Raw genomic sequence first — 27822 nt, 5'->3', positions numbered from 1 at the left:
CTGTCATTTCTTCTAGAATAAAGGGAGGTGTGCTCTCTCTGTAATGTTACTGACGTGTAACTAACAGTACTATAAGCCAATTAAGATCAAACCTGTGATATCTATTACTATGGTTTCATCACTTTAATATTAAACAATTTTTTACTTTGACATAGCTCAAGAAGTTTTGATGCAGCCATCTTTAAACAAGTTAGGCAATATCTTAAAGGGACAAATCTTCTGTTTGCTGTTTCAGAATCAGTATCATGGCTCCAAATACTAAATTTCTCCAGAAATTTAAAAAAAATTGTCCCCATAAAAAGGTATGAATGTGTGTATATGGCAGGATAATATGGAGGAGCCATCATATCAAAAGTGTATATAACTGCACACATTTTCTTCAGTTCATTTTATGACTGATGTGTTTAGTTCTATGCAGTCTTCAAGTAAGCTCGAGGGCCACAACAATAGTGGAAGTATATGACTTTGTATTGTAAGGCCAGAATATTCTCCTTCTCTACTCTTTATTTGATAATTAGCCAAAATGGGCTAACATCAAGCTTTTAAATATGGATTTACCATGGCACAGCTAACGTGTGAGCCTTAAATATAGAATAAACACCCTGTGCCAAATGTTGCCCTCAATAACATGCATGCAGAATCACTGAAGTCAATCCATGTTGAAAAGAACACACATGAGAAAAATTCCATGGAAGAAACCAACTTTGTCTACCTTCAGTAACTATACCAGTATATTTAAATCAGTACAACCCCCCCCCGCCCCCTTTATGTGGGCAAAATTAATACTAGTAAAAAGATGCCTTATATCGATTCCCCTTCCTGTATGCCAATTTGGTGCCTTGAATTAGATTTCTTTGTACTGATATAACTTTGGGGGGTGGGGGGAGGAATCACCCCCCCCCCAGCACACATAGTCATTCCAGTACACAAATCTGTGTTCAGACTAGGCCTAAGATCAAAATTTGGCCCCTTGATTGTAAAATTAACCATAGTTAGCACTTAGAGATGTGTACATTTAAAGAGCCTTGCATAAAAACTACTGAATATTTACACTGCTCCTGTGGTACAGGAAGTAAACATTATCACCCCCATTTCACAAAACAGGAAATAGAGACTTTGAAAGATTAACCAAGGCCACAACAACACAGTAACACACCCAGGATTAGAAGTCAGGAATTCCTGCCCCCTAGTCCTGTTCTCAGGCCACTAGACTATACTGTTTTTGTCTTTTAACTTGGAATATAGAGAATACAGTGTTTTCAACGTTCATCTACCAATATGTTGGGCCTGATTCACCATTAGCTTGGATCTTGTTAGACATTTACACTTGCCACAGAGGGTATAAAACTCTACTATTCTGATACAGTAACACAGAACCCCCACTTCACCCAGGCATAGATAACTACTGCACAAGGTGCTGGGCAACATAGAATCAGGTTTAACTTTAGCATGTTTGGCTTTATCTGTTAGGCCCTGGATCTAGTAAAAAGTTTCCAAAGCCCCTGAGAAGGATGGCCTGCCATAGAAGGCAACAAAAAAAAACCCAACAACCCCAAACAAAAAACCCACCTTACTCCTTGGAAGTGAGCTGCATCTCTTCTCCCCTGCATCCTGCTATTTCAGCTTCTCAAGCCATTCTGCCATCTCACCAGGGGCCATTTATCACCCATAGGCTGAACATATAGTGAGAAATCCTGGCCCCACTGAAATCTGGCAAAAGTACCATTGACTTCACTGGGGCCAGGATTTCACTCATTGTCTTCCACACAAAAACTCATCCCCAAAAGGCCATCCAGGAATATGCTCAGCAAATCCCCTCAATATCATCGTCAAGAGCCTGATTACCATACTAAAGTGCCACAGAAGTGGCTGCAGAATGCTGCGTCAGGCGTACTCAGTCTTCTAGAAAGAGTGTCCATTCTGCTTTTGGAGCACAGGAAACTGGTGAGCATGCATGAGCCAGCAGCGACAGAGAATTGGACCTGGAGCAGACCTTTTCATTTGCACTGTTACTGGAATGAACAAGTTTAAAGCCCTTTTCAAAAGGTGCACCCTCAAAAGCATACTAGCATGCATCAGGACTGCAGAAAAGCACCTCTGCACTCAGTGGCATGCACATACTTATTTTTACTCACAGGTATAGTCATATGTTCGTGTTAGTTTCTCAGGGCACCCTTATTTTCAAATCTTGGTGCTTCTCAAACTTTGAACCAGCAGGCAAATTCCAGATTTATACAGAAGTGAGTCTCCAAACTTCAGGGGATAGTTAAAAAACAACAAAACCCTGATGACTGCCAAACTAGAACCTAGTATTGAAGTGGCAGTAATCTGGTAATATGGTGCCCCACTTCAAAGACACACTATTTCTCCCAAAGAAATCCCTTTGCTTCCCTCAGAACACCTGGCTTTGTTCTGTGCTAAGTGCAGAAAGAAAATGGCAAAGTTTGACAAAGCCTCATTTAATATTATTCATGATAGTAGCTTTTTTAACCCCCAAGTTTACTCAGTTTAATTTTTCCCTCCTAGAGGACATTTCTGATTAGTAGCTAGATTTGTTTCTTTCTAACCTGACCCAAAGTGCTCTTTGCATTTACCTGTCCCCTGCCCCTCGATATCCCAGTCTGTGCTTGGTAATTTATGAAATCTTGGTAGTATAAAGTAATTTGGCTATGATTTTTAGAGGGGGAAAAACTGTCAGTTTGGTTTTAATCTATTTTATTTAATTATTGCTTCTCTGCAGCTGGCTCACATTCCCTTCCCCCATTTCCTTTTACATGGCAGAAACATGCAACAGTGATTAATGGAATGTCACACATATATTGACAAAGTTTTGGGTAGATGAATGACTAACGAACACTGATCTTTTCCCTATTAAGTGTGATTGTTTGAAGCCAGGCTCATCTTTTAAGGGAAATAGTATTGGATTCCACCAATCAAGAATTGAAAGGTGGCATTCTCATCGAAGAATGACAGGAATTAGCCACAAATAGGCAGCTAAAGATTTGGGGCAACTTCTTGCTTTTTGCACAGCCAGCCCCTTTATTTGCTGTGAACTAGCCAGTGAGGATTTTCACCCAGGCCAGCTTCCTTTTTACAGGTGAAAGTTTGTACCAACAGAAAACTATCCTTGTATTTTAGTACCTGCACATTCTAGTTAAGGCACTGAACTGGAGTCCAGAAGATCTAGATTCAATTCCCATTTCCTCCACAGCCTTTATGTATATATGACCTTGGACAAGTCACCTGACCTCTTTGGAAAATCTGACCATAAAACCTAGTAGCTCCCATTGTTCTCAAAGGGGCTTACTGGCTGCTGAGCTCTTTGAAAAATCTGCCTTTAGTTGTAGCTGCTGAGCCTTTCTGAAAATTCTGGCTTTCATCTGTCACTGCTTCAGCTCCCCCTCTGTGAAACGGGTCTAGGAATACTTTTGCTGCCAATATTTGCACCTACAGTAGCAAAAAAGTTGGTGCTGCATTTTGTAGGCAAAATTCATCAAAGACCAGTTTGAAGCCTGGCTGAAAAGAATCAGACCCAGGGAGCATAATTGAACTCTAAATTTTCTTCTGGGCAGATATTTCCAATAATTCATAATCAGGTGATTCTGGTGAAACAAATACCTCAGCATTTCTATTTGCATAGTCCCCTGCAGACCTCCATTAACAGGGTTGAATGAGGTAAGAATTATGTATGTGTTTCATAATAGCATATCTGTGTGCGACAGAAGTATTTACCTGGCTGGCAAAGCCTGTGTTCTAGTGGCCAGGTTGAGTAAATTTTCTGTTCATCCCAGGAACAGTCTATCTTCAGGTTTTATTCCTTCCTGGCAGTCTTGATCTCAATCTGCCAAATCCAAATACCTTTACAAAGTGGCTGCCCTTTGCCTCCTACACATACTGGCAGTGTGAGTTGATACTCATTTTCTTTCAATGCTTTTAATATACCGAATAATAAAGAAACCTTTACCTCTACAATCACAGGTGACTGAGGGTATGTCTACATCCACAATTTTGCAGCGCTGGTTGTTACAGCTGTATTAGTACAGCTGTATAGGGCCAGCGCTGCAGAGTGGCCACACTTACAGCAACCAGCGCTGCAAGTGGTGTTAGATGTGGCCACACTGCAGCGCTGTTGGGCAGCTTCAAGGGGGGTTCGGGGAACGCGAGAGCAAACCGGGGAAGGAGACCAGCTTCGCTGCAGTTTGCTCTCGCGTTCCCCGAACCCCCCTGCAAACTGCAGGGAAGGAGACCTGCTTGCTCGGGGATTCGGGGAACGCGAGAGCAAACCGCAGGGAAGGAGACCTGCTTGCACGGGGGTTCGGAGAACGCGAGACCAAACCGGGGAAGGAGACCAGCTTCGCCGCGGTTTGCTCTCGCGTTCCACGAACCCCCCTGCAAACCGCAGGGAAGGAGACCTGCTTGCACAGGGGTTCGGGGAACGCGAGAGCAAACCGGGGAAGGAGACCAGCTTCGCCGCGGTTTGCTCTCGCGTTCCCCGAACCCCCCTGCAAACCACAGGGAAGGAGACCTGCTTGCTCGGGGGTTCGGGGAACGAGAGAGCAAACCGGGGAAGGAGACCAGCTTCGCCGCGGTTTGCTCTCGCGTTCCCCGAACCCCCCTGCAAACCGCAGGGAAGGAGACCTGCTTGCTCGGGGGTTCGGGGAACGCGAGAGCAAACCGGGGAAGGAGACCTGCTTGATTACCAGAGGCTTCCTCAGGTATGCTGGGATACCTGCTTATTCCACGGAGGTCAAGAAAAGCGCTGGTAAGTGTCTACACTTGATTACCAGCGCTGGATCACCAGCGCTGGATCCTCTACACCCGAGACAAAACGGGAGTACGGCCAGCGCTGCAAACAGGGAATTGCAGCGCTGGTGATGCCCTGCAGATGTGTACACCTCCTAAGTTGCAGCGCTGTAACCCCCTCACCAGCGCTGCAACTTTGTGATGTAGACAAGCCCTGATTCTAGCTTTCCCTGTTGGATCTCCTCCCTCTTCATGACAAAGACCTTCACGTAGATGTAGGGGATTACCTGCTCTTTTCATTTCCTCTGAAGCACCTGACAATGGCCACTGTCGGAAAACAGGTTACTGGGCTAGGTGGATCTTTGGTTTGACTCAGTATGGACGTTCTTACCTTCCTCTGATAAGAGTTTGTGAGAGGTGAGGTTGGGTTAGAAGGTTAGGTTAGGAGAGGTTGGGTTAGATTATCAAATTTAACAATTCCCAGTTTTTTACATTTGCATAAAGTTTCCATCTTTGGATCAATCCTCTGCGCTCAAGGAAGATTTAAATGTGGGTTTGTCCATGTCTGTCCTGGAAAATTTCTCTGTGGGGACTCGTCCACTAGCATTACACTGCTCTTTAACTCCTAGATTTTAATGTGTTACTTAGAAGACTGATTCTTACTTTGTTCGCTCTTTATTTCGGGGGGAAAAAGGGGGCGGCTCTTCCTTTTAGCAAAGTTATTTTTTTATGTCACTGTAATTTTTGACCAGCACATATGTAGCTACCCTTTGTTCTTGACTGCCATTTTGTTTTGTTTTTTAATTTTGCTTAAGTAAAAAAAAGGCCCTGCTCAAGTACTCTTCTTTGTGACAGATTTCATGTGACCTTTATTCAGATGTTTTCCCTGTTTGTTTTGGGTTGGGGGATAGGAGGAGGAAATCCTTCCTGTGTCTCATATACCCACAATCTCAGAAATGTCTTCCTGGTAGATTGGGAATTGAAATCTCAGAATGTGTTTATTTTGCGGAAGGGGCAAGGGCTCCAAAAAATCATGGTGTGAGGCACATGGAATTGATGCATCTACTGATGTGAGGCACATGGAATTGATGCATCTACTGATCCATCCAGCTCGTGTATTTTTACCAGGCCAAAAGAGCTCTTTGGTCAGTTAGAATTGATGGCCCTTCCACTTACCCTAGGCCTCCTCCTGGTTTAATGTAGAATTCCTCTTCTGAAGCCTCCAAGGTTCTTTACCAGCCATTTTGCCTTTGTATCAGTTGTGTTTGACCTACTACATCTTGAGGTCTTTGATGCCTCACTTCATTCTTTTCCTAGTCTTGAGACTAGGATTGGTATTCAAAGCTTGTAAGAGCCAGAGTTCTGTTTGCGGAAAGAAGAATGTATTTCAGAGACACTAAGCTGCAGTATCCCACTCTGATGTGTATTTAAACAAGAAGGAACTAATTTGACTAATATTATTAATTCCATTCTGTTTAAGTGCATTCACTGGCAATTTAATGCCAGCTGCATCATCTGAGGAGGCTGTGTCAAGCCAAGGATGGTGTCAGGAATCGTTAGTGTTTATTAGTCACCGCTGCTTATCAGTCTTGCCTAAGAGTGTGACCCATCAGTTCTTGGCTGGTGGACTTGAGATGCAGAAGCATCATTAACAGTTAAAAATGCATCTTTTTCAGGTCGGTCTGTAATGGATAGAACCTCATATATACCCTCCATTGCCAAATACTATCGCCATCTATGCTGGTCTCACCTAGTCCAGCATGAGCTCACTTAAGTCAGCTGCCATAGGAACTTGGACAATCCTTGCACAGAACCAGCCCTGGGAGTGACACCAACTTTTTCATCCTAAGCATCTTAACTTTCAGTTGCACTTAAGCACATTTTAACTGGGTCTCAGAAATATTAGGAATCAGGAGATCTGTTTTATTTTCTTAAGACAAATAATTTACTAGAAAAAGTGATTTCAACAACTGCAGGACATAGTGTTTATGATTAAATCAATAGAGATTTGTACCTGCAACTCAAAACTGAACTAATGCTTTGGAAAGTTGCTATGAGGTATGGTACCGCAGTTGCCATGTTTCTAATGTGAAATAAAACCTATGCCCAGACTACGTGTGGTCATTAAAAATCCTTAGACATGTTTTCTTGCATCTTGCCCAAACTGCATTTCACTTGCCCCCTAAAAGCATTGTTGTATAGTGATACTACTGCATTTCCATAGCATATGTCGTGATCTCAACACATACTGTACAATCTTTTGGGTGCCTCAGACTAAACAAGGTGCTGCGTAATTAGACTTGGAAAGATTAGATTTTTAATCGGTAAATATTAGTAAAGATCAGTTTTGTTGGACACAACAAACCAATGAAAAAATATTTCCAGGAATGATAATCAAAATTTACAGAGAGAGAAAATATGGAAAATGCTACTTGGGAACTTGTAGAGTTTGACTTAAATAATTTACTTTGTGTATTTTGACGTTCACATTTTGGGTTTTAATGGTTATAAAGCTTTAAACTTTTTGAATCTTAGCATCTGCCGTCATTAAATAATTATTCTCTGAACCTCCCCTGAATTTCCCACAGCTGTGAAAACTTACATTTAAAAAAATGAAAAAAATGCTTAAAACCCATAATTTTGCACAATTTAACATTTAAATTAATAAAAATTAAAAATATTATACATGGGCCTTATAAAAATAAAAGTTGAATGCTGCCAAGTCTATACCTACTTATCTGCATTATTTAGTTAGTTATAGTATTGGATGGGGGAAATACATTCTCAGGGACTGATTCTCTCCATTGCTCTGCACTTTGCACACCAATGCGAAGGAAGTGCAGAGTGGGTGACAAACACTATCAAATCAGAATGTAGCATTTTATGCTTACCTTGCACATGTGTAAATCATTTACAAGGGAATAGAGTGTCAGGCATTGAGGGCTTGAGTCACAAAGAAACGCAGGTGTGGTCACTATGTAGTCAGTGTCACGCCTTTTAGGTGCCTAGAAAACCACTGGAGTCATAAAACCTGAATTAGGCTTCCTGTACAATGCATAGGGAGAGATAGATGCCTAAGCCGGGAATTTACAAAAACCCACGTGCTAGGCAGCTCCTCACCAACGGAAGGTGCCAAAGCAAGGGTTGTATGCTAAACCCCAGGCCTCTCTCGCAGATGGGCACCTAAGTCCAGACTATAGGGAAGTGCTTCCTGACACTTGGGAGTCTCGGCAGCAAACCCTCCTTTGCTGTTAGGTGCCTATGCCATTTCTGCAAAAAGCCAGGCAATGGGAGGAAGCACTTCCTCATGACTTTTAGCTACGTGGTTAGGCTGCTTCCATGGGCTAGGTGAGGACCCCCCTTGGTTCAAATCCCCCCTCAACTGTGGGTAGAAGGGATCTGAATTGAGATCTGCCACCTTTCACATGAGTGCTCCAGCCATGGAGCTATACAATATTCTGATATGGGACTCCCTCAGTGAAGCTGTTCCACTGTGGATAAATAATGAAAGAATCGCTGGGGCCAGAGAGAGTGCATGAGAATTATTCTATAACATGATGGTCACAGCACTCACGTAGGAGACCAAGGGTCCAGTCTCCCTTGATGTATGCACCCTGACTTGATTTAAGCACAGTAGAACTGTTTTAACTGGAGACAGTGAGAGCACTCCACATTAAACTATCCCATAGCTACTCCTGGAGGAATTCTGCGCCACTGCATGTGCGCAGAATTCATGTCCCCCACAGATTTCATTGCTTCTCCACAGAAAAACAACTTTCTGACAGAGAAGCAAAGGGAAGCTGCAAGAGCAGTCATGCACCCACTCCCTAGCTATGCAGGTACATCATTTCAGGAACTCAGAGCAGACGGTGGAGAGGTAACTCACACAGAGCTGGGGACACCCCAGCCAGTGGCTCCTACCTGAGCTGGGATGAGCTGCTAGCCCCGTCTGGGCTGGAGGCAGGAGATGATGGGACTTCCTCTTCCCCTGAAAGGAGTGGCTGGGGCTGTATCAGACCCTTCCTCCCCCCACCCCTCAAAAAAAACCCTCCCTCAGCTGCAGGAAGCTTAGCATCCTCCCCTGCTTCCTGCCCCATTGCTCCTCAGCTGTGGGGGAAGGGATCACTGTATGGAGAGCAGCTTCCCCATTTACCCAACCCCCATGCATCCGGACCTCCCATACTCAGACACCCCTGACAAGCCTCACTTCGTACACCCAGAATGCCCCTATCCCTCCATACCTGAACCCCACCCCACTGAACCTCAAACTCTGCATCTGGAGCCCCCCTGCACCCAGATCCCCTGCCTCCAGGCACCCACCTCTGCACCCAGACCACTGTCCACTGAGCTCCCTGCACTCAAACCCCCACCCTGATGCCCCACCTCAAGCCCCTACATCCAGACCCCCACACCACTGGCCTCAACTAGCTGCACCCAGCCCCGCATCCCACCAAGCCCCACACCCCCACCACCCAGCTGCCCCCCCCCGCTGAAACCCCCATACACACCTAGACTCCTCTGCTGAGCTCCAACCACCTGCACCTGGAGAGTCTCATTGCCCCTGCATCTGAAACCCCACCCCCCAACAAGCCTCTGTGCATCCAGATGCCCCCACACCTAGACCCCACCTACTGAGCTGTCTGCACCCAGACTGTCCCACACATAATCCTCTCACCCCTGGATCCCCCATATTGAGCCCTTCCACACTTGGATCCTGCCTGGTTGAATCAGGCTGCCTCATACCTGGTGCACCTGGTGCAGAGGGACAGGTCCAGGCCTTGTGCTGTATCAGGATCGGGTAAAGCCGCACCACTGAGACTGTGTCCTGGGGGTGGGGGGAGGGCTGCAGGATGATCTCTGACCTGTATGCAGCCAGTAGCCTGTGCTCCCCGCTGCCATGCTGGAGCCTCAGCATTTATCTATTGACAAATAAAACTGGCAGAATTTTAAAATATTCTGTGAAGAATGTTTAATTTTTAGGTGCAGAATGCCCTCAGGAGTACATAGCCCAGTGAGAGCACTCCACATTAGACTATCCTGTAGCGCAGAGGGTAGGGCACTCACCTGAGAGATGGCAAATCCCAGTTCAAATTACATCTCCCCCTCAGGTGGACTTGAACCAGGGGTCTCCCACATCCCAGGTAAGAACCTAATTATTGGACTCAACGTTATGAGGAAGCACCTCCTCCAGACTCCTATAGGGCCCAATCCACTGGCAAGGTCAGAGCACGCTTACTGGATCAGGCCCACAAGTGAGTAAGGTGTTCCTCTGCTTATCTTCCCCTGGTTCATGCATCGCCCTGGGGCTTATGCGTCTGGACACCTGGTGTGGAGCTGCTGTGCACATACTCAGAGGAAGAAACATAAAGGACCTAGGGAGCTTTTATTGCAAAATTTTAGGTGCCGATAGAGTTTAGGTGCCTACAGGGGTTGAGTGGGGGCTTTGTGAATCTCGGTGGGACCTGATTCTGGGATTTAAGTGCCTAAAGTGGTAATTAGGCACCTGAGACCTTTTGTGAATCTAGCCCTAAGAATATTAGACTGAGGGTATGTCTACATCTACAATTTTGCAGCGCTGGTTGTTACAGCTGTATTAGTACAGCTGTATAGGGCCAGTGCTGCAGAGTGGCCAAACTTACAGCAACCAGCGCTGCAAGTGGTGTTAGATGTGGCCACGCTGCAGCGCTGTTGCACACCGCAGGGAAGGAGACCTGCTTGGAGGGGGGGTCGGGGAACGCCAGAGCACACCGCGGGGCTGGATACCTGCTTGGAGAGGGGGTCGGGGAACGCCAGAGCACACAGCGGGGAAGGAGACCTGCTTGGAGGGGGGGTCGGGGAACGCCAGAGCACACCGCGGGGAAGGAGACCTGCTTGGAGGGGGGTGTCGGGGAATGCCAGAGCACACCGCGGGGAAGGAGACCTGCTTGGAGGGCAGTGGAGTTTGCTTAATTACCAGAGAGGCTTCCTCAGGTATGCTGGGATACCTGCTTATTCCACGGAGGTCAACAAAAAAGCTGGTGAGTGTCTACACCTGATGACCAGCGCTGGTGATCCAGTGCTGGATCCTCTACACCCGAGGCACGACCGGGTGTACGGCCAGCGCTGCAAACAGGGAGTTGCAGCGCTGGTAATGCCCTGCAGGTGTGTACACATCCTAAGTTGCAGCGCTGTAACCCCCTCACCAGCGCTGCAACTTTGTAGTGTAGACAAGGCCTTAGATTTAAAACAAGCTTGAATCTAAATGCTGACTTGAGGCATACACAAACAAGGTGTGTCTTGATGTTACTAGATAAGATTTAGGTAGTTTATGGGATAGGATTTTGTTGGCTGACATTTGGTAATGGGGGAAGGGAAAGAGATAGCAGTTTAATTAAAATTTTAATCCCAACTTCAACCATGTTCTCACCAAGTCAGCAGCCTACATGTATCTTTGTGATTTAGCTAGGATAACATTCATCGGCTGCCTCTAAAATACCTCTAAATGCAACTAAAAATTAGCAAAGATCAATACGGTTCAGAAAAGCTTCAGTCAGCATTGTCACATAGTAGTTTTCCGTCAACATACACAAAGGGGCCTTTCATAAACGCTAGTTTACTCCACCACTGCTAACATTAAAATAAAAAAAACCCTCTCTCTGCAATAAGAAGTCACTTTTATGGTCTTGTAGTATTGAAACATCATTGCCACACTTCTGTTTTACAGGTAGTTAAAGAGTATTACCAAGAAGCTGGTGCTATTTTTCGCCCGCCATGAGGCTGCGTCTGCTTTGTGTTTGTGTGATCCTATTGACTGTGTCGTGGTGCCTAGCTGTCAGCTTTCCTGAAGACAATGACCCTATTAATGTTGTTGATTACCATTGTAAGTAATCTGCAAATTGCTTGCCTTTAAAACACTAGATGATTGTTTTGGTTAATTGAAATTTTAATTAATATATAGACAAGTAAAAATGTTTATTCTTTTGCAGTTCATCACACGTATTTACTGGCTCATACTCGTTTAAAAAAAGCAATCAGAAATACTGTGATAATTTGAGTAAAAAGAACATTTGCTGACATTGGCTAGCTGTTATTCATTCATATTCAAGATATTACTTGAGGAATTTAGTTTAAACCCTTCTACACCTAGTATATACAGCTAATCAATGCTGTATATTGATTCTTTAGCTCTATAATCCTGAGTGATGGTGTAGCCCATTTTTACTTGCAGATTCAAGGCAATATCCAGTATTTAAAGGACGCCCTTCAGGCAATGAATCTCAACATAGGCTGGACTTTCAACTGATGCTGAAAATTCGAGACACACTTTATATCGCTGGCAGGTAATTTTCCTGTAGTCAGTTTATTAGATTTAAATTCTTTTTTCTCCTAGGTATGCGTTAATGTGAGCAATTTATTAAAAAAATAATCTGCAGAATTAGAATGGGGGAGGGGAAGGCTCCTAGAGAAATAAACAGTATCTATGCCCCATATATAGAAATTGGATTTGAAGGCCAAAAGCAGCAGTATGCTGCTGAGTTATTATGCTAAACCATTTTCCTTCGTTTACATTACAGCTCTAATTAAAACATTATCCTGATCACTTTAAACATGGAATGACACTTCAGGGATACAGGAAAAGAGTCTAAAACTTTCGCATGTTGACACACTGAGCTTGGCTTGGACAATATGTGATAGATAAGAGCTGAATAGCTGAACAACACAGATGCTATCTAAAGCCATTACTGTACTGGGAACCAAAAATGTTCAGTGTTGACTCAGAAAATCCATAAAGGCTTCAAAATATATTCTTTGTCTATCAAGTCTCCTAAAAAGTAGATCTATAATAAAAACCATCCATACATCTGACATATTCATGCATTCACTTGATGTGTTTTATGCCCTTGTTTCCAATAGGGATCAAGTTTATACTATAAACTTAAATGAAGTTCCCAAGACAGAAGTTACTCCAAGCAAAGTGAGTAGATGTAAGGAAACTGATTTGCTTTTTTAAAGGAATTTTCAGGTCAAGAAGTAAACTTTTTTATTTGATTTAAACAGAAATTAACCTGGAGATCGAGACAGCAGGACAGAGAGAACTGTGCCATGAAAGGCAAACACAAAGTATGTTTATCATATACAGAGCAGCAAAATACTACTACTAATGCAGGCGTGAAATCTGTTCTTAATACAAGTTTTTCTTCTTTCAGGACGAATGTCATAACTTTATTAAAGTGTTTGTTCCCAGAAATGATGAGATGGTGTTTGTTTGTGGTACAAATGCATTTAACCCCATGTGCAGATACTACTGGGTAAGCACATTAAATAAGTCATTAATCTGTTGTTTTATAGGTTTGCAAAATAATTGTGTTGTGATAGTTAAGCTTTTTGGTAGAACTGCAGAATGCTTCTTTTCTGAAGTGTCATGGAATATTAGATAAAAACGGACCATCATTTAGAGTTAAGGTATATGTAAAAGTAGAGCTGGCACACAGAACAGAAAGGATCACCACCACCAATTTATTTTTCTTCTCTAGCTGAATACCTTAGAGTATGATGGAGAGGAAATTAGCGGATTGGCAAGATGCCCATTTGATGCCAGACAAACCAACGTTGCCCTCTTTGCTGGTAAGAACTTTTGATTAATGATGCAGAAGGTGCCAGAGGGCTTTAAAAGAAAGCACAGAGAAGCTGCAGGTGTCACAGTGCCTTAGATTCTAAGATTGCGCTAAAGGGTCTCAAAAGGATTAGAAGCGAAATTGTTAAAATATAGGTTAGAGTAATTTTGGGGAGAGTGGCAGTACAAAGAGAGATTACAGACTAGTAAGAATTCTATGTATTATTAATGGCTCATTAATACCACATTTTGACTATTGTTTTAGATGGGAAATTGTATTCAGCAACAGTAGCAGATTTTCTGGCAAGCGATGCTGTTATTTACCGCAGCATGGGAGATGGATCTGCCCTAAGAACAATAAAATACGATTCCAAATGGATAAAAGGTAATTTTGAAAAAATTACTTTCCTGTGTATGTGACAGATATAATTTTTTTGACCTTGAGGATGAAGTGTATCATAGCCTGTATGTTTTTATATAAACACAGTGTTAACATACATGCAATGTTTAGTATAGCAAGATCAAATTGATAAGAAAGCAACTTTGTGCTGATAAAAGACAATCTTTGTTTAAAATGTAAGGGTCCTCCCCCCACTCACAGTTAAATAGGTTAATGAATGAATCTGTAGTAACAAAGACCTTCACTGTAATACAATTCCTTTGAGGCCTTTTTACAGTCCATTAGCTGACATTAAAGACTACAAGTTCATTTAAGCTTGAATGCACCCATATTTGGACTTCCTAAAGTGTCTTGAATATTGGAGTTCCCTTTAGTTGGTATGTAACCAAGAGAAAGCCTTTAAGTCATGCAGAGCAGGCAGTGTCTTATACTTATTGAATGGTTCTTTTAGGTAAACAGCTTTCTCTTCATTCTTTCTTACAGAACCACATTTCCTCCATGCCATAGAATATGGCAACTATGTTTATTTCTTCTTTCGAGAAATTGCTGTAGAGCATAATAATTTAGGCAAGGTAGGTATATAAAGTCAGTGTGTCACAGTTGGCTGTGAAGTATCAAAAATCTTGCCAGGGTGAGATATGGTTGTCATGGAAAATAGCCTCAGTAACAAATATAGTTTATATCATATTGTATTAATGGTATAAAGTTGATACAGTTTTTTCATTCCTATAATTGTCAGGTATCTTGAGCCTTAAAGCTTTTTGCATTTGCCCTGTCTTGTTAACAAAGTTTTCCACAGGTATCTTTTAGCTTTGCCATTTCCTTAACTTAGGAAATTAGCAGATACTCTGTTTTTGCCTACTGTTAAAAAAAAGACCTGGGGGGAAGGGTTCAAAAGGTGGCTCCCTAATGCCTCTCGCTAATGAATATCTGTCATACTAATGCAGAATATGATACTTCTGCTTCACCATGGAAGGATATTCTACAGTAAATTACTAAACCACTTACACGTGGTTAATTAAAGACTTTAAATCTTACTAACAATAGGATTTTGAAAAAAGGTAGAGGCAAGGCTGGGAGTATTATGTTGGCTCAATGATGCATTAAAATGCTTATGCATTAGCAGCTAAACATTGTTTGCTTTCTTCCTTTCTATACAGACTCAGAAAAGCAGTATAAAGCCGCAATGTTCCTGTTAACAAATACTTTTTTTGTTATTTTTCATAGCATTTCATAAGCCAATCTCTTTGCCTTTTGTCCCCTGTATAGGCTGTGTATTCCCGTGTGGCACGCATATGCAAAAATGACATGGGTGGCTCCCAGAGAGTGCTGGAAAAACACTGGACTTCATTCCTAAAAGCTCGGCTCAACTGTTCTGTTCCTGGGGATTCATTTTTCTACTTTGATGTTCTGCAGTCAATCACAGACATAATAGAAATCAATGGAGTCCCTACTGTTGTTGGTGTATTCACCACACAGCTTAACAGGTGAGAGATGAGCAACCTAACATCAAAAGAAGCTCTCCAGTTCCCTGTTACAACTAAGATTGTTGCAAGAATTCAGACTACAATAGCACCGGTGTTTTTTTTTTTATTTTACAGCATCCCTGGTTCAGCCGTTTGTGCTTTCAGCATGGATGACATTGAGAAAGTATTCAAAGGAAGATTTAAAGAACAAAAGACTCCAGATTCTGTTTGGACAGCTGTACCCGAAGACAAAGTACCAAAGCCCAGGTAAAAGATTCTTGCTCATGACACAATAATATTATTCCTGTAAACTGCTATGTTTAAATCAATGACACATTGTAGAATCTAGTCATGTAAAATTGAAGCCGTGGCTTTCACTTGGACCATAAGTATTCTCATCTGAAGCCTGCCATGCTCTTTCAGGATGCTTACCCTGTCATTAAAATATTGAGAAAGAAAAAATGTTGCTTTCCTTTCAGACCCGGTTGCTGTGCAAAACATGGTCTAGCAGAGGTTTACAAAACCTCCATTGATTTCCCAGATGAAACCTTATCCTTCATCAAATCCCATCCATTGATGGATTCTGCTGTTCCATCAGTCATCGAGGAGCCCTGGTTCACAAAGACACGGGTCAGGTATGGCATCTTGGTGAAGCAAGTCACATCAAAAAAAGAAATATTCTTCTGAATAACTATGTGCGTTTTGGTTTTTGGTAGATTTAGGTTGACTGCAGTTGCTGTAGACCATTCCGCTGGACCCTACCAAAACTACACAGTCATATTTGTTGGCTCTGAAGCAGGAGTGGTACTTAAGATCTTGGCAAAGACCAGACCCTTTTCTTTGAATGACAGCGTATTACTGGAAGAGATTGATGCTTATAATCATGCAAAGTAGGTATTATTTTACAAGAACTGCTCTCAAGAAAACCAAAAATATTCCAGTGTGTTTCTCACCTAGTCATTTTCTTCTCGTGGCCTAACAAGCAGTGGTGTTTTTTCTTTTTTTTTTTTGTAAACACTTTCTCACCAAGTTCCTCATTCTTTGTCATTTCCCGTTGTTTATGGAGGAGATATGCTGCTGAATAACCTGAAAATATTTTAGTACATACATTTTTGGGGTAGCAGAGATAAGTCATTGATGCAATCTCTTCTAGATACCAAACACCAGTACTTATACACTATTACCTTAACTAAGGAATTCCTTTAAAGAATTTCAAAGTGTTCAATGATAAATAAAATAATCACTAATGAAATAAAGATTGTTTGTTCTGTAAGCAAAGAATTTGAGTAGAGCTATGTGAAGTGTTCCATTTAAAATCCAAATGGACCCAGCGCAGATTTTGAGAGTCTGCTCTATGACAGGTGTATGAGACACAGTGAGATCACAAAGCTAGTGGGTTTGGAGTTTTCCTACCTGGATCACAGGACCTGTCACCCAGCTGCAGATCTGGGGCCAAAAAAAACAGCTCTGGTAATCCTTAGGTTGTATGGAGAATCACCCTAAAAGTAGATTAAATTACACTGATGTGTAAGCATTTCTACAGCATTCATCATTGTAATGTCCAAGCAATAGTAATTGTTGAGCATACAGTTTTCAGTTCCTACACAGCTGTAATTGACTGACAAATCAAAAATGTTGCCAGTGTAAGCTTTACACAAGATACTCTGGTTTATATCAATAACTGTTTCAAATTACTTTTACCAAACAGGTGTAATGCAGAGAGTGAAGAGGACAGAAAAGTCATTTCCCTTCAGTTGGATAAAGAACACCATGCTGTATTTGTGGCATTCTCCAGTTGTGTTGTTAGACTTCCCCTCAGTCGCTGTGAGCGTCATGGATCATGTAAAAAGTAAGCCTACATTCCTCAACTCTCCCATAAAATAAAGGCACAGACTTCTCTGCTGATGGATGACAGACATTATTTTCTCTGGTTTGATCTTGCACAGGTCTTGTATTGCTTCACGAGACCCCTATTGTGGCTGGCTAGACCAGGGGGCGTGTGGAAGGGTGAAACCTGGCATGTTGTAAGTGTTATTTTTTAAATCAGCCCAGTGTATCTACTGTAGGTTATATATGTGCATGCACTCATTCACTAAATCTCCTTTTTTAATGCTCTAAAAATACTACGTTCCTCTTAGTATATGTAAAAAACCAGAATGCTAAATTCTGGTCCAATTCTATAGTCTTTACTTAGGGAAGACTTTGATTTCAGTGTTCGTTTTACCTGCGTAAGGACAATCAGACCTATAGGGAGGGCTACCTGGAGCATGATGCAGACAAATTACTGACTGTAAGCATCATCAGTTTAGCAAAGAGAATACAATATTCTTGTTACTTACTCCCAGGAGACCACAACACTCAAGAATGAGTTTTAGACTTGGATTATTTTCTCTCTCATTTTCACTAGCTCATAACTACATGGGGAAAAGTCTGCTACAGCCTAAATTTTCTCTTTGTCTCAACTTTTTGGACTGTTTAAGTGAAATTTGTTCACTTGATGTTTACAAAGGTGAAAACATACATTTTATAGCAGAAAACATGTAAGACTTTTCCACAGCCAATCTGTACATTTCCAAAGGCATTTTGCAGAAGCAGGCTCATGGAGCACATTGCATTAGTAATTGTGATGTTAAATGTGATATTTATAATGGGTCCAATATTACTCTTAGATAGGCATGCACAACACCAGTTGATATAGTTGGAGCTGCATGGATATACTAGCAAACGAGAATGGTTGCATGATACATAAATTGATTAGTGTGAGAACTTGATTTATTTCTTGGTGTAAGTGCTTCAAAATTTAAAGACTTTACATAATTTTTATATTTAATATACAGTCTTTCTGCTGTCCTATACTGTACAACTCCTGTTTCCCATAAGTTTGCTGAACAAATGTGTGTCTGGTTTATGCTTTCAGAAGAAAATCATTTGTTTTCCTATTAATGCTATTAATTGCAGGTTCTCTTTGTTTGTTTCATACAACCACAGCACAGGAGGATATGAGCAAGATGTAGAATATGGCAATACAGGACAGCTTGGGGATTGCCATGGTAAGACACAGTCACTGCTGCTAATTTATAATATGTCAACAGTAGTTTGAGGATGTTAAATTTATGATGAGCCGTTCAGTGACACCCTGCACGCACCACCTAGTGTTACCACGAACAGTCACAAAGCTGAGCTACTCCGGTGGGGGGTGGCAGAGATGTTTTACGTCTCCCCCTTTCCTTCCCTCACTTTGCTATTGACTCCAGAGAGCTGTAAGGTATTGAACAATTTCCCTTTTTTGGTAACAGATCGTATTTTCTTTTTTATCTTCAGTTACTCAGGTCTTAAAATCTTTTGCTTTCTTTTGGTTACTTTTCACTGATTACTTGTTCCTTTAATTCTTTTAGAAATTTTGCCTACTACAACTACACCAGATTACAAAATATTTGGCGACCCAACATCTGGTTAGTTTTTTTTAATTTTTTTGAATTAATGACCTTTTCTTTCCTTCAGTTCAGCATTTTCAGCTCTTTTTTCCCTTCCTTTTGCGCAGGTGGCAAGCCTTCATTTTTGTGCTTTTACTCATGTTCCCACGGATAGTAAAGCTAGCTGGACTCTTGTTGCTCAGCTCTTCACTCTGTGTAGCTGCATGTTAACAGCTCATTATTTATTGAGACACATCCTTTATTAAAGAGCCTGATTAACATAGATGACATCTTCACTGCACGAAAGTCCACTCAGCTTTACCCCCTGCGCCTCCATGCATCTGTGAATGCCCTTCTTGGTCATCTCTAATAGATAGATGGCAAAAATCTCATCATCTTCCTTTTTTTCCTCCTTCCTCTCCCCCTCACCACCGATCTTATTAAGCAAATACACATTTTCTAAAATGTGTATTTCTACGTTTTGGAAATGTTTCAATAGTTATGCTAATGTTAATCATTTAATCTTGCCCATGAGGTATAGCAGAACACAGGCTATAGCAAACTGATGCTGGACTAGAGACCTTTGCTGCAGTGTTGTCCTAGGGCCTTCATACCCTTTACTCTTTTCAACATTTTTTCACAGCATTTTCATTGCAATTCCCTATTTTCCAGGAATATAGGCACCAGTGTTGCTCTGTTGAACTCAATAGTAAAACCTTTATCGAGTTCAACAGGAGCACGATCAAGCCCTTATTTTCCAGAGTTCAGTCCAGACTGAAACTTGGTCTCTGGGTTTCAGCCCTTGGGGACATTCCTGTTTACCAAATCTGAAGGAAATCTGTTGGCCTGTTTAAGTCAGTGGTTCCCAAACTTGTTCCACCACTTGTGCAGCAAAAGCCCCCGGAAGGCCAGGCCGGTTTGTGTACCTGCCGTGTCCACAGGTTCAGCCGATCATGGCTCCCAGTGGCCGCGGTTCGCTGCTCCAGGCCAATGGGAGCTGCTGGAAGTGGCGCGGGCCGAGGGATGTACTTGCCACCGCTTCCAGCAGCTCCCATTGACCTGGAGCAGTGAACTGCGGCCACTGGGAGCTGCGAGGGCCGAACCTGCGGATGCAGCAGGTACACAAAGCGACCTGGCCTGCCAGGGGCTTTCCCTGCACAAGCGGTGGAACAAGTTTGGGAACCACTGGTTTAAGTTGTGGGGCTGGTATTTGCACTTCTGTATCTCAACAAGAGGGCTGTGTTTGATACACAAACAAATACTTTGCAGATTTATTTGCCCATAATATAACTTAGAGTGTAAATTTTTTGGTGCTGGTGGGGAATGACAGTCATATTACTTGAAAGTGCTGCCTTACTTGCATGAACATTCACTTCATCAATTCGACTTTCAGTCTGATTTTTTTTTAGGACACACACATAATGAACCTGATTTTTGAGCCCTGAATTAACACATATTTGAGTGCTACTTTACTCAGGCAAATCCCCAGTTGCAGGCACACATGGCTATAAATCTGTCTGGTCCCGTGCAAACAAATCAGGGATTTGCACCTGAAAAGTAGGCTCAGTGTAGACTATTAGGTTCAATAGGTTTGCTGCTCATGGGCATTACCACATAGGCCATAATGACTTTATACACCCAGTTCATTACTAAGAAGGATCTAGCAGCATAGTTCCTTAGGAACCATTACAATATAAGGGGTAAAAATATGTGTCTTATCTCCCAGTGGTGCCTAACTACATCAGTTCCTGGTGATCGTAACAGTTCTAACAGAGCTAAGCTGGTCTCTGAGGGATATTTAGTATTTTGGCCTCTTACAAGGTCACTAATAAACATCTTTTTAGAGATTTTTAAAAGACAGTGAAATACGCTGAAACAGCTTGTATAAAAGTAAACAATATAGCAATAAAGTAGAGTAAGTTGTGCTTTTCCCCTCCTTCAGTTGCTTACGATAACTTCCACACTGCCTTCCATTTGACTTTCCTGGTTTTTGAATTATAGCTGTAATGTTATTTAATGTATAATTTGTACTTTTAATCTGATTTTTGGCAGCCCTGTGTACTTACGTGAAGTGTAGGTCATATATTGCCATGACATATAACTCCCATTAAATGCCTTCTCCAGCTATAATTTAGAAATACCACAAAACAGTGAGGAAAGCCTGTTTGTAATGCACATTAATAAAAATCTGTTTGCCACCACAGACATGGAGTTATCCTCAGCTTCCATTACCACAATGGCAAGTATCCCAGTTATATCACCTAAAGTGAATGGTTCCTGGAAACCTAAAGTGACTGGCTCTCGGAAATTTGTAGTTCAAGATGACCCAAACACTTCTGATTATTCTGATCCATTATCAGTTTTCCCAAAGGGTAAGGCCTTACCAGGGAATACATTACAGCTGAATGGAAACCTGATAGACACAATTAGAATTTGAAAAATGCTGGGACTGTTATGTTTATACTATTTCCTATGAATATACAGAAGGTGCAATCATGGTTCTCTTGCCCATTTGGCACGTGGGTGCAAAGTGATATTCATAGTTTGCAAAACTTCAGCTGATGTCGGCAGGAATTCTGGATGCATAGCAAATGTAAATTCAAGCCTTAGGCCATGGCTACACTGGCGCTTTACAGCACTGCAACTTTGGCGCTCAGGGGTGTGAAAAAAACACCCCCCTGAGCGTTGCAAGATACAGCGCTGTAAAGCCTCAGTGTAAACAGTGCCGCAGCACTGGGAGCGCGGCTCCCAGCGCTGCAAGCTACACTCGTAAGGGATGTGGAGTTCATGCAGCGCTGGGAGAGTGTGAGTGGCGCTGTGACCACACTCACACTTCAAAGTGCTGCCGCGACAGCGCTTTGAAGTTTCAAGTGTAGCCATAGCCTTACAATCCTCACCTGCCCTTCAGGCAGCTGGTTACTAGAGCTGAGTAAAATTTTTCAGCTAAAACTTTTGCTAAAAGAAGCAGATTCAGATCACCTGAAATATTTTACAAATACACATTGTTTTCACTGAATTATTGTGGTTAAATAAAAAAAAAATCTGAACAAAGCAAAACTTTTGTTTCAACATTTTTTAAATGAAACATTTTGATTTTTCAGTTTGAAACAACTTTTTGCTGCGAAATTTACTTCAAATGTCTTTTTAAAATGATTAAAAGTGTTTTAAAATGCTCAGACTAAACAAAACTTTTTGACCAACCCAAAACAACACATTTTTTTCTTTTACCTTTTGGTTTTCCAAACATTTTGACAAACATTTTCAAAACTTTTTTTAGAATGGCCAGTGAACTGAAAAATCTGTTATTTGGCCCGCTCTATGGGTTACAGAACAGCAGCAGTTCTAGAGCTTGAATGAGACTGCTGGTCCTCTCAGCCAAACAGATAGTGCCTAGTTTAAAGACAAATTCTAAAGTGCAAAGTAACAGCCCATGGGTATGTGGACAAAACCACTCAGATGAGGTCCAGTGTTGTACTCATTGAACACCCAAAACTCCCATTCAGTTCAATGGGTTTGCAAGGAACTGCAGGGTCAGGTTTGAGATTCAATCCACTGAAATGATACTTTGGAGAGAGGAGCCTGGGTGCTTGCACTCAGACAGCTGTGTAGAGTCTCCCAATACACACTCCCGGCTTATCTGAAAACTAAAAAAATGTGCAGTCTGATTTTATAGATTACATACAAGTCATCCTCTGTTGCCTTTCCTCCTTTCAGTCAAGTGAAACATTGCATAGGCTGTTAAAGAAACAAAGATTTCAGATTGGCAAAACAATATTACAATCAACAACAGCCAAAACTTCATGAGAGACTTTTATTAGTACATATATTATCCTGGTGACAGACATGTTTGCACAATTCTGTATTTAATGAAAGTCACAAGCCAAGGGGAGAGCCTCAGTTCTACAAGTCACCAAAATATATCAGGTTTCCTATCAGCCATTATAGAAGTGCATTTATCATTTTAATTTGTTTCAGTTTTATTTGCTTTAAGTAAATACGTTTTCGTCCTAATTTGCTCTTATTTCTTATTCACATTCGGTGACATTTCTATTAGTGAACCTTTTCTCCTCTTTCCTTTCCTCTTCTACACCACACCCATTAAAACCTATAATCCTGAACATTAACAATGTTCAAAGGCCTTGCCTCTAACAAAAATCAGTATATTCCTTTAATCGCAACTCTTCTTTATTTTGACTTCTCCTGGTATAGTTAACAGAATTACTTTTAAAAACTAACATTGTCTTAATTGCAAGATGTCTGTGGTTGCTTTAAAAACAAAACCCCCCAAAACTAAGGGACACTGTGATAATATGTGAATTACAAACTAATCCAATATTCATTCTTCTTCTAGATTTTAACAAACTCTAATACTTTTTATTAACCATGTATTTTAAATGATACACAGTCTGGAATGCTCATTACTGAGTAAATAAGAAAAAAAAGTAAAATACCTGTATAAAATAGTGTAATCTTGAATTGTAAAAAATATAAGTAAATAATCATGCAGAGTATGGTATTCTAAGGATAGCAGAGTATGAATAGATTAGTTCATGTGTTTTGCACAGTAGTAACATGTTTGTAACACCACAATATGTACATTATTCAGTTTTACATAACATTTGCATAATCCTGTCTCTCCTTTGATTTATGAGTCGGGCAGGAAATTGAGAGAAAAATTCCTCCATGAGTTATTAATTGCAGTCTGGCAGAGTAGCACCTTTTAACCCCAATTTTCCAGCAGAAATTGTTAATATTAATAACATACAAACCATTATTTGTGAGCCTTAAAAGATATTTGGGGACAAGGCTAGACACTAGACCAGGACAGTATATAACTAAATGTAATTTGGGTAATGGAACACTAGCAAGCTTTTCTCATTCGCAAATTAAATGCAGAGTCTACTTGTGCTGCTCAATACTAGCAGTGTAATTTTTATTCTAAAAATTTACACTCTGCAGCGTGATGGAGGATACAGTCCAGACAAATTACATTAACACTAGTCTATCTTAAACACTCATCTAATTATATATCCTTGTCCTTCACCAAGGCAGGCAGCCTTGGTTTTGGACTGTGTCTGTGACCTTTGTTATTTTAATGTATCACATATGTTTGTTGCAGGTGTAAGGTGGGAAGTACAGTCAGGAGATTCCAATCAAATGGTACACATGAACGTCCTGATCACTTGTGTCTTTGCTGCTTTTGTCCTGGGAGCCTTCCTTGCAGGAGTGGCTGTTTACTGCTACCGAGATATATTTGTACGGAAATCCAGAAAAATACACAAAGATGCAGAATCGGCTCAGTCCTGTACAGACTCCAGTGGAAGTTTTGCTAAACTGAATGGGTTATTTGATAGTCCCGTCAAAGAATATCAGCAAAACATTGATTCGCCTAAACTGTACACAAATCTGTTGAGTAGCAGAAAAGAACTGCCACCAAATGGTGATACAAAATCTATCATAATGGACCACAGAGGCCAGCCTCCAGAATTAGCTGCACTTCCTACTCCTGAATCCACACCAGTACTGCAGCAAAAGACACTGCAGGTGATGAAGAGTCAGTCAGACAAGGCACATAGCAACCTCAATGCTTCAAGAAAAGAAACCCCTCTAAAAAGCCCTCAATTTTTCCCTTCTAGTCCCCCACCCCATTCTCCGTTAAGTCACGGACATATTCCCAGTGCTATTGTTCTTCCCAATGCTACCCATGACTACAACACATCTTTCTCAAATTCTAACGCACATAAAGCAGACAAAAAGATGCAAAATATTGATCACCCACTTACAAAACCGTCAAGCAAAAGAGACCACAGGCGATCTGTTGATTCCAGGAACACCCTGAACGATTTTCTGAAACATTTAAATGAAACTCCTAATAATCCCAAATCAATTATGGGAGACATTCAAGTGGCTCACCAGACTTTAATGCTGGATCCGATGGGAAATATGTCTGAGATTCCACCTAAAGTTCCTAACAGGGAGGCATCTTTATACTCTCCTCCATCTACTCTTCCAAGAAATAGTCCAACAAAACGAGTGGACGTCCCTACTACCCCAGCAGTACCAATGACTTCTTTAGACAGACAAAGGGGCTATCACAAAAATTCTTCACAAAGGCATTCAATATCTGCCTTGCCTAAAAACTTAAACTCACCAAATGGTGTTTTGTTATCCAGACAGCCTAGTATTACCCGCGGGGGATACATGCCTCCTGCTACAGGCACAAAGATGGACTACATGCAAGGGACGCCAGTCAGCGTTCACCTACAGCCTTCTTTATCCAGACAAAGCAGTTACACAAGTAATGGAACCCTTCCTCGTACAGGGATAAAGAGGACACCATCCATAAAACCTGACGTGCCACCAAAACCCTCATTCGTTCCTCAAACAACTTCAGTCAGACCACTGAACAAATACAGCTACTAGGACTTGTATATTCTGTTAGAGTGTGGTATGGACCAGTACAGGTTGTGGGAGGATGTTGTGGGAGAGACATAAGACAGAGACTTGCTTGTAATTAAAGAGAACAAAGTGGCCAAAGAAACTGTCTTTACTTCAGCAACATCTATGTCTTGCCACACATTGCTACAGCAAGACTTGCTAAAATAAACAAAGGAAGGTGCTGGTCATTACATTTCTTTTGTTTGGAGCTAAGGAGACATGTAGCACAATGGGAATGGGGGCTATTTTACTGTTCTAACTAGCTGATAAAGTACTTGGAAAAATCTGTAAGCAATTACTTGAAAATGGGTTCCATTTGAGACTGCTGATATGTGTGGTCTTCCCATTAAATGTGAACATTTTAGTATGTATGCATTCACCTTGCCTCTTGCATAAATGTCAGAAAATGGTAATGTCTCAATGAATATCTGGGTTAATAAGCAATTTGCTGAAATTCAGTCTCTGGCCCAACAGTAGCATTGTTTGTTTCCATGTTTGGCATTTTGTTTATGCCACACATAAAGCTGTGTGTGTGCGTGCGCGTGTGTGTGTATATTGTACACACTAGGTTGTATGTAGATTGCCATTGCATCTTTTCTGCTGTGGAATTGTTTACATTGATCATGACTGAACAAACAAATGACTGTCTTCCTTCTGCAGTCCATTGGGTTCAGTTTGGAGACAGCTAGAGAGGAACTGTGCATCTCAGTCAGCGTTCCAGTTTATATACATTGCTGAATTAATAATCCAATGAAAGAGTACAAATGTGCTAATTTTAAAATAACTTTATTATGCTGCTATCAATTCAGATCTGTACATTTCAAATCTAGTGTTTTGGGGTGGGATGTGGGGAATCTCACTGTGCTTCCACAGTTCCTCCATTCAATACCTGGCGACTGTGAATTTGATCCCCTGCAGTTTTCACAGAGAGCAGCTAATAATCTAGAACACACTAGGCAATGCCTGTGTAATAAATTACCTTGTTGTTGCATTTAATAACATCCTACACTCCGATAGACCTTTGTCAGTATCAAGGAGGAACCGCTAATTGGCCTGGCAGAAGCAGTCTGTGAAAAGTGAACTGTAGTGCAATCAGTTTGTTTATGTTGTGTAATGTAAGTATTTTCTCCAAAGTCATGCAGGTAATGACAATATTCTGTAAATATTATGTGTGAGTTTACCTGAATCTGTGCATTTTGTGCCTTATTCATGCGAATGATAAAAGTACTAAGAATCTGTCAATTGTCCTCCATACAGCACATATTTCCTCACTGACAGTTGTAATTCTTTTAACATGCACCCAAAAAAAGATAAAAAGCAAGAGTAATTAATGGTAAATAAAGGCAGCCTGCAATTCAAGAAGACAGCAATATTAAATCACCTTGCCATGATAAACATTCCACCGATCAGTTATAATGTGAAATCAAATAAGCTTTCTAGGGTAATGGAACACCTGCTAAAGTTGTGTAAGCCATTTAATAGGTTTTTACAGTATCCACTTGCAGCTGATGTTCAACACAGATGGCTGTTTTAGCTTGCAAACTACACACTACCACATTGTTTATTGAACATAACCATAGAAATAACCATGGTAGAGGAATACTCAATTAGTAGGACAAATAACTTTAGTCGGTTTCTGAGACAATGAAGACTTATATTACATATCGGAGGAGGAGAAAAGATTAGTCTGAAAACTAGATCGCTGTTACAGAACATAGAATAAAAGATAGAAATTATTCCTGTTACTTTCCTCTTCGCTTTAAGGCTGTTTTTGGTAAGGAACTTTTGTTTCCTGAGGCCTCTGGATCCAAAATCCTGTGATCTCTTTTCTTAAATATTTCAGTCTCGCAACTAAAACACTACAGATTAATAACAATTAAAAAACAAAATCTACTCAGCAAATTACAAAAACTGATTTGATTTCACTTCACAAATATTAATTAATACAGACTTGTGTGAAACCAAAACATAAATGTATGTGAACCCTGATATGAACCTTGATAACGTTCTGTAACGTGCTGCCTTGTAGATGGTAATGTGAGTTCTATCAGTATTTATGTTGAAATTTCTAACATTCAACGTAGTCATTCTTTTAATTTAATAATACAAAAGATGCTTTATCCATTTGTGCAAAGGTAAACGCAGATTGTATCTTTTTTAATGGTACGGCATAAAAAGTAACCCTAAAAATGAAGCTGCTCTATACCACAGAGTACTTTAACATGTATAGATATCTTGTAAACTTGTATTGTGGATGTGTAAATAATACGTTCTTTGGGTTTTTAACACCGCATGTAAAGTCAAAATAAAATATTCAGATCTACTGAATGTCTGACTTTTTTGTTATTGACTGTATTTAGAAAATGTATTGTCCTATGGATTAAAAAGAAGGAAAAACTCTGCTTGCTTTTAATAGCTGCATTAAGAAACCACAGACACATCCCCTCATCAGCAGTATTGGGTGTCATGCAGATTGCAAAAGACCAATAGCGTGGCACACAAGTGTACTTCCGTTTTCATAACGATCTAATGCTGACATGAAGGCTCTTGAGAGCCTTGTGCAGACAACTGTTAGACTCCTGAGTTAAAAATAAAACATCAAAATAACTGGCATAGAGGGAAAATGTAACACCGTGTCAGATTAGTCCATATGATTCATTACACAGATGCATTTTAATTTAAAAAACGTGCAACACTCCCCTCTGAAATCTGTACTGTAACTTGATTTCAGGCTTACAGTTGGCAGATTTGCTTCCTGGAAATCTCTCT

General features: G+C 41.1%; 1 protein-coding gene and 1 long non-coding RNA gene across 18 annotated transcripts in view; one reads left to right on the top strand and one right to left on the bottom strand.

The window, feature by feature from the left end:
• Positions 1-27365, top strand: part of SEMA6D (semaphorin 6D) — a 658493-nt gene extending 631128 nt beyond the window's left edge. For 8 of the 17 annotated variants that reach the window (XM_030577939.1, XM_030577940.1, XM_030577941.1 and 5 more), the window contains 18 exons: positions 11447-11602; positions 11951-12062; positions 12637-12697; positions 12781-12843; positions 12930-13031; positions 13257-13347; positions 13602-13721; positions 14220-14308; positions 15006-15223; positions 15338-15469; positions 15682-15837; positions 15919-16092; positions 16911-17051; positions 17149-17226; positions 18161-18252; positions 18598-18654; positions 20820-20987; positions 23735-27365. In XM_030577939.1, the coding sequence (XP_030433799.1) occupies positions 11494-11602; positions 11951-12062; positions 12637-12697; positions 12781-12843; positions 12930-13031; positions 13257-13347; positions 13602-13721; positions 14220-14308; positions 15006-15223; positions 15338-15469; positions 15682-15837; positions 15919-16092; positions 16911-17051; positions 17149-17226; positions 18161-18252; positions 18598-18654; positions 20820-20987; positions 23735-25038 (3267 nt within the window). In that variant the 5' untranslated portion in view covers positions 11447-11493 and the 3' untranslated portion in view covers positions 25039-27365. Of the gene's footprint in view, positions 1-11446; positions 11603-11950; positions 12063-12636; positions 12702-12780; positions 12844-12929; positions 13032-13256; positions 13348-13601; positions 13722-14219; positions 14309-15005; positions 15224-15337; positions 15470-15681; positions 15838-15918; positions 16097-16910; positions 17052-17148; positions 17227-18160; positions 18253-18597; positions 18655-20819; positions 20988-23734 lie in introns of those variants that run through there. The other 9 variants (XM_030577947.1, XM_030577950.1, XM_030577949.1 and 6 more) reach the window with 9 other exon arrangements.
• On the bottom strand, positions 16208-16904 carry LOC115658670. Its single transcript, XR_004002362.1, has 2 exons — positions 16616-16904; positions 16208-16288 (listed from the first exon to the last, which is right to left on the bottom strand). It is a non-coding gene; the product is annotated as an uncharacterized LOC115658670 (long non-coding RNA).
• Positions 27366-27822: the final 457 nt, after the last annotated feature.

This window comes from Gopherus evgoodei, chromosome 10 (assembly GCF_007399415.2).
Source record: "Gopherus evgoodei ecotype Sinaloan lineage chromosome 10, rGopEvg1_v1.p, whole genome shotgun sequence".
Lineage (NCBI taxonomy): Eukaryota > Metazoa > Chordata > Testudines > Testudinidae > Gopherus > Gopherus evgoodei.
Note: the sequence above shows the minus strand (reverse complement) of the source record. Positions and strands in the feature narration are given on the sequence as shown.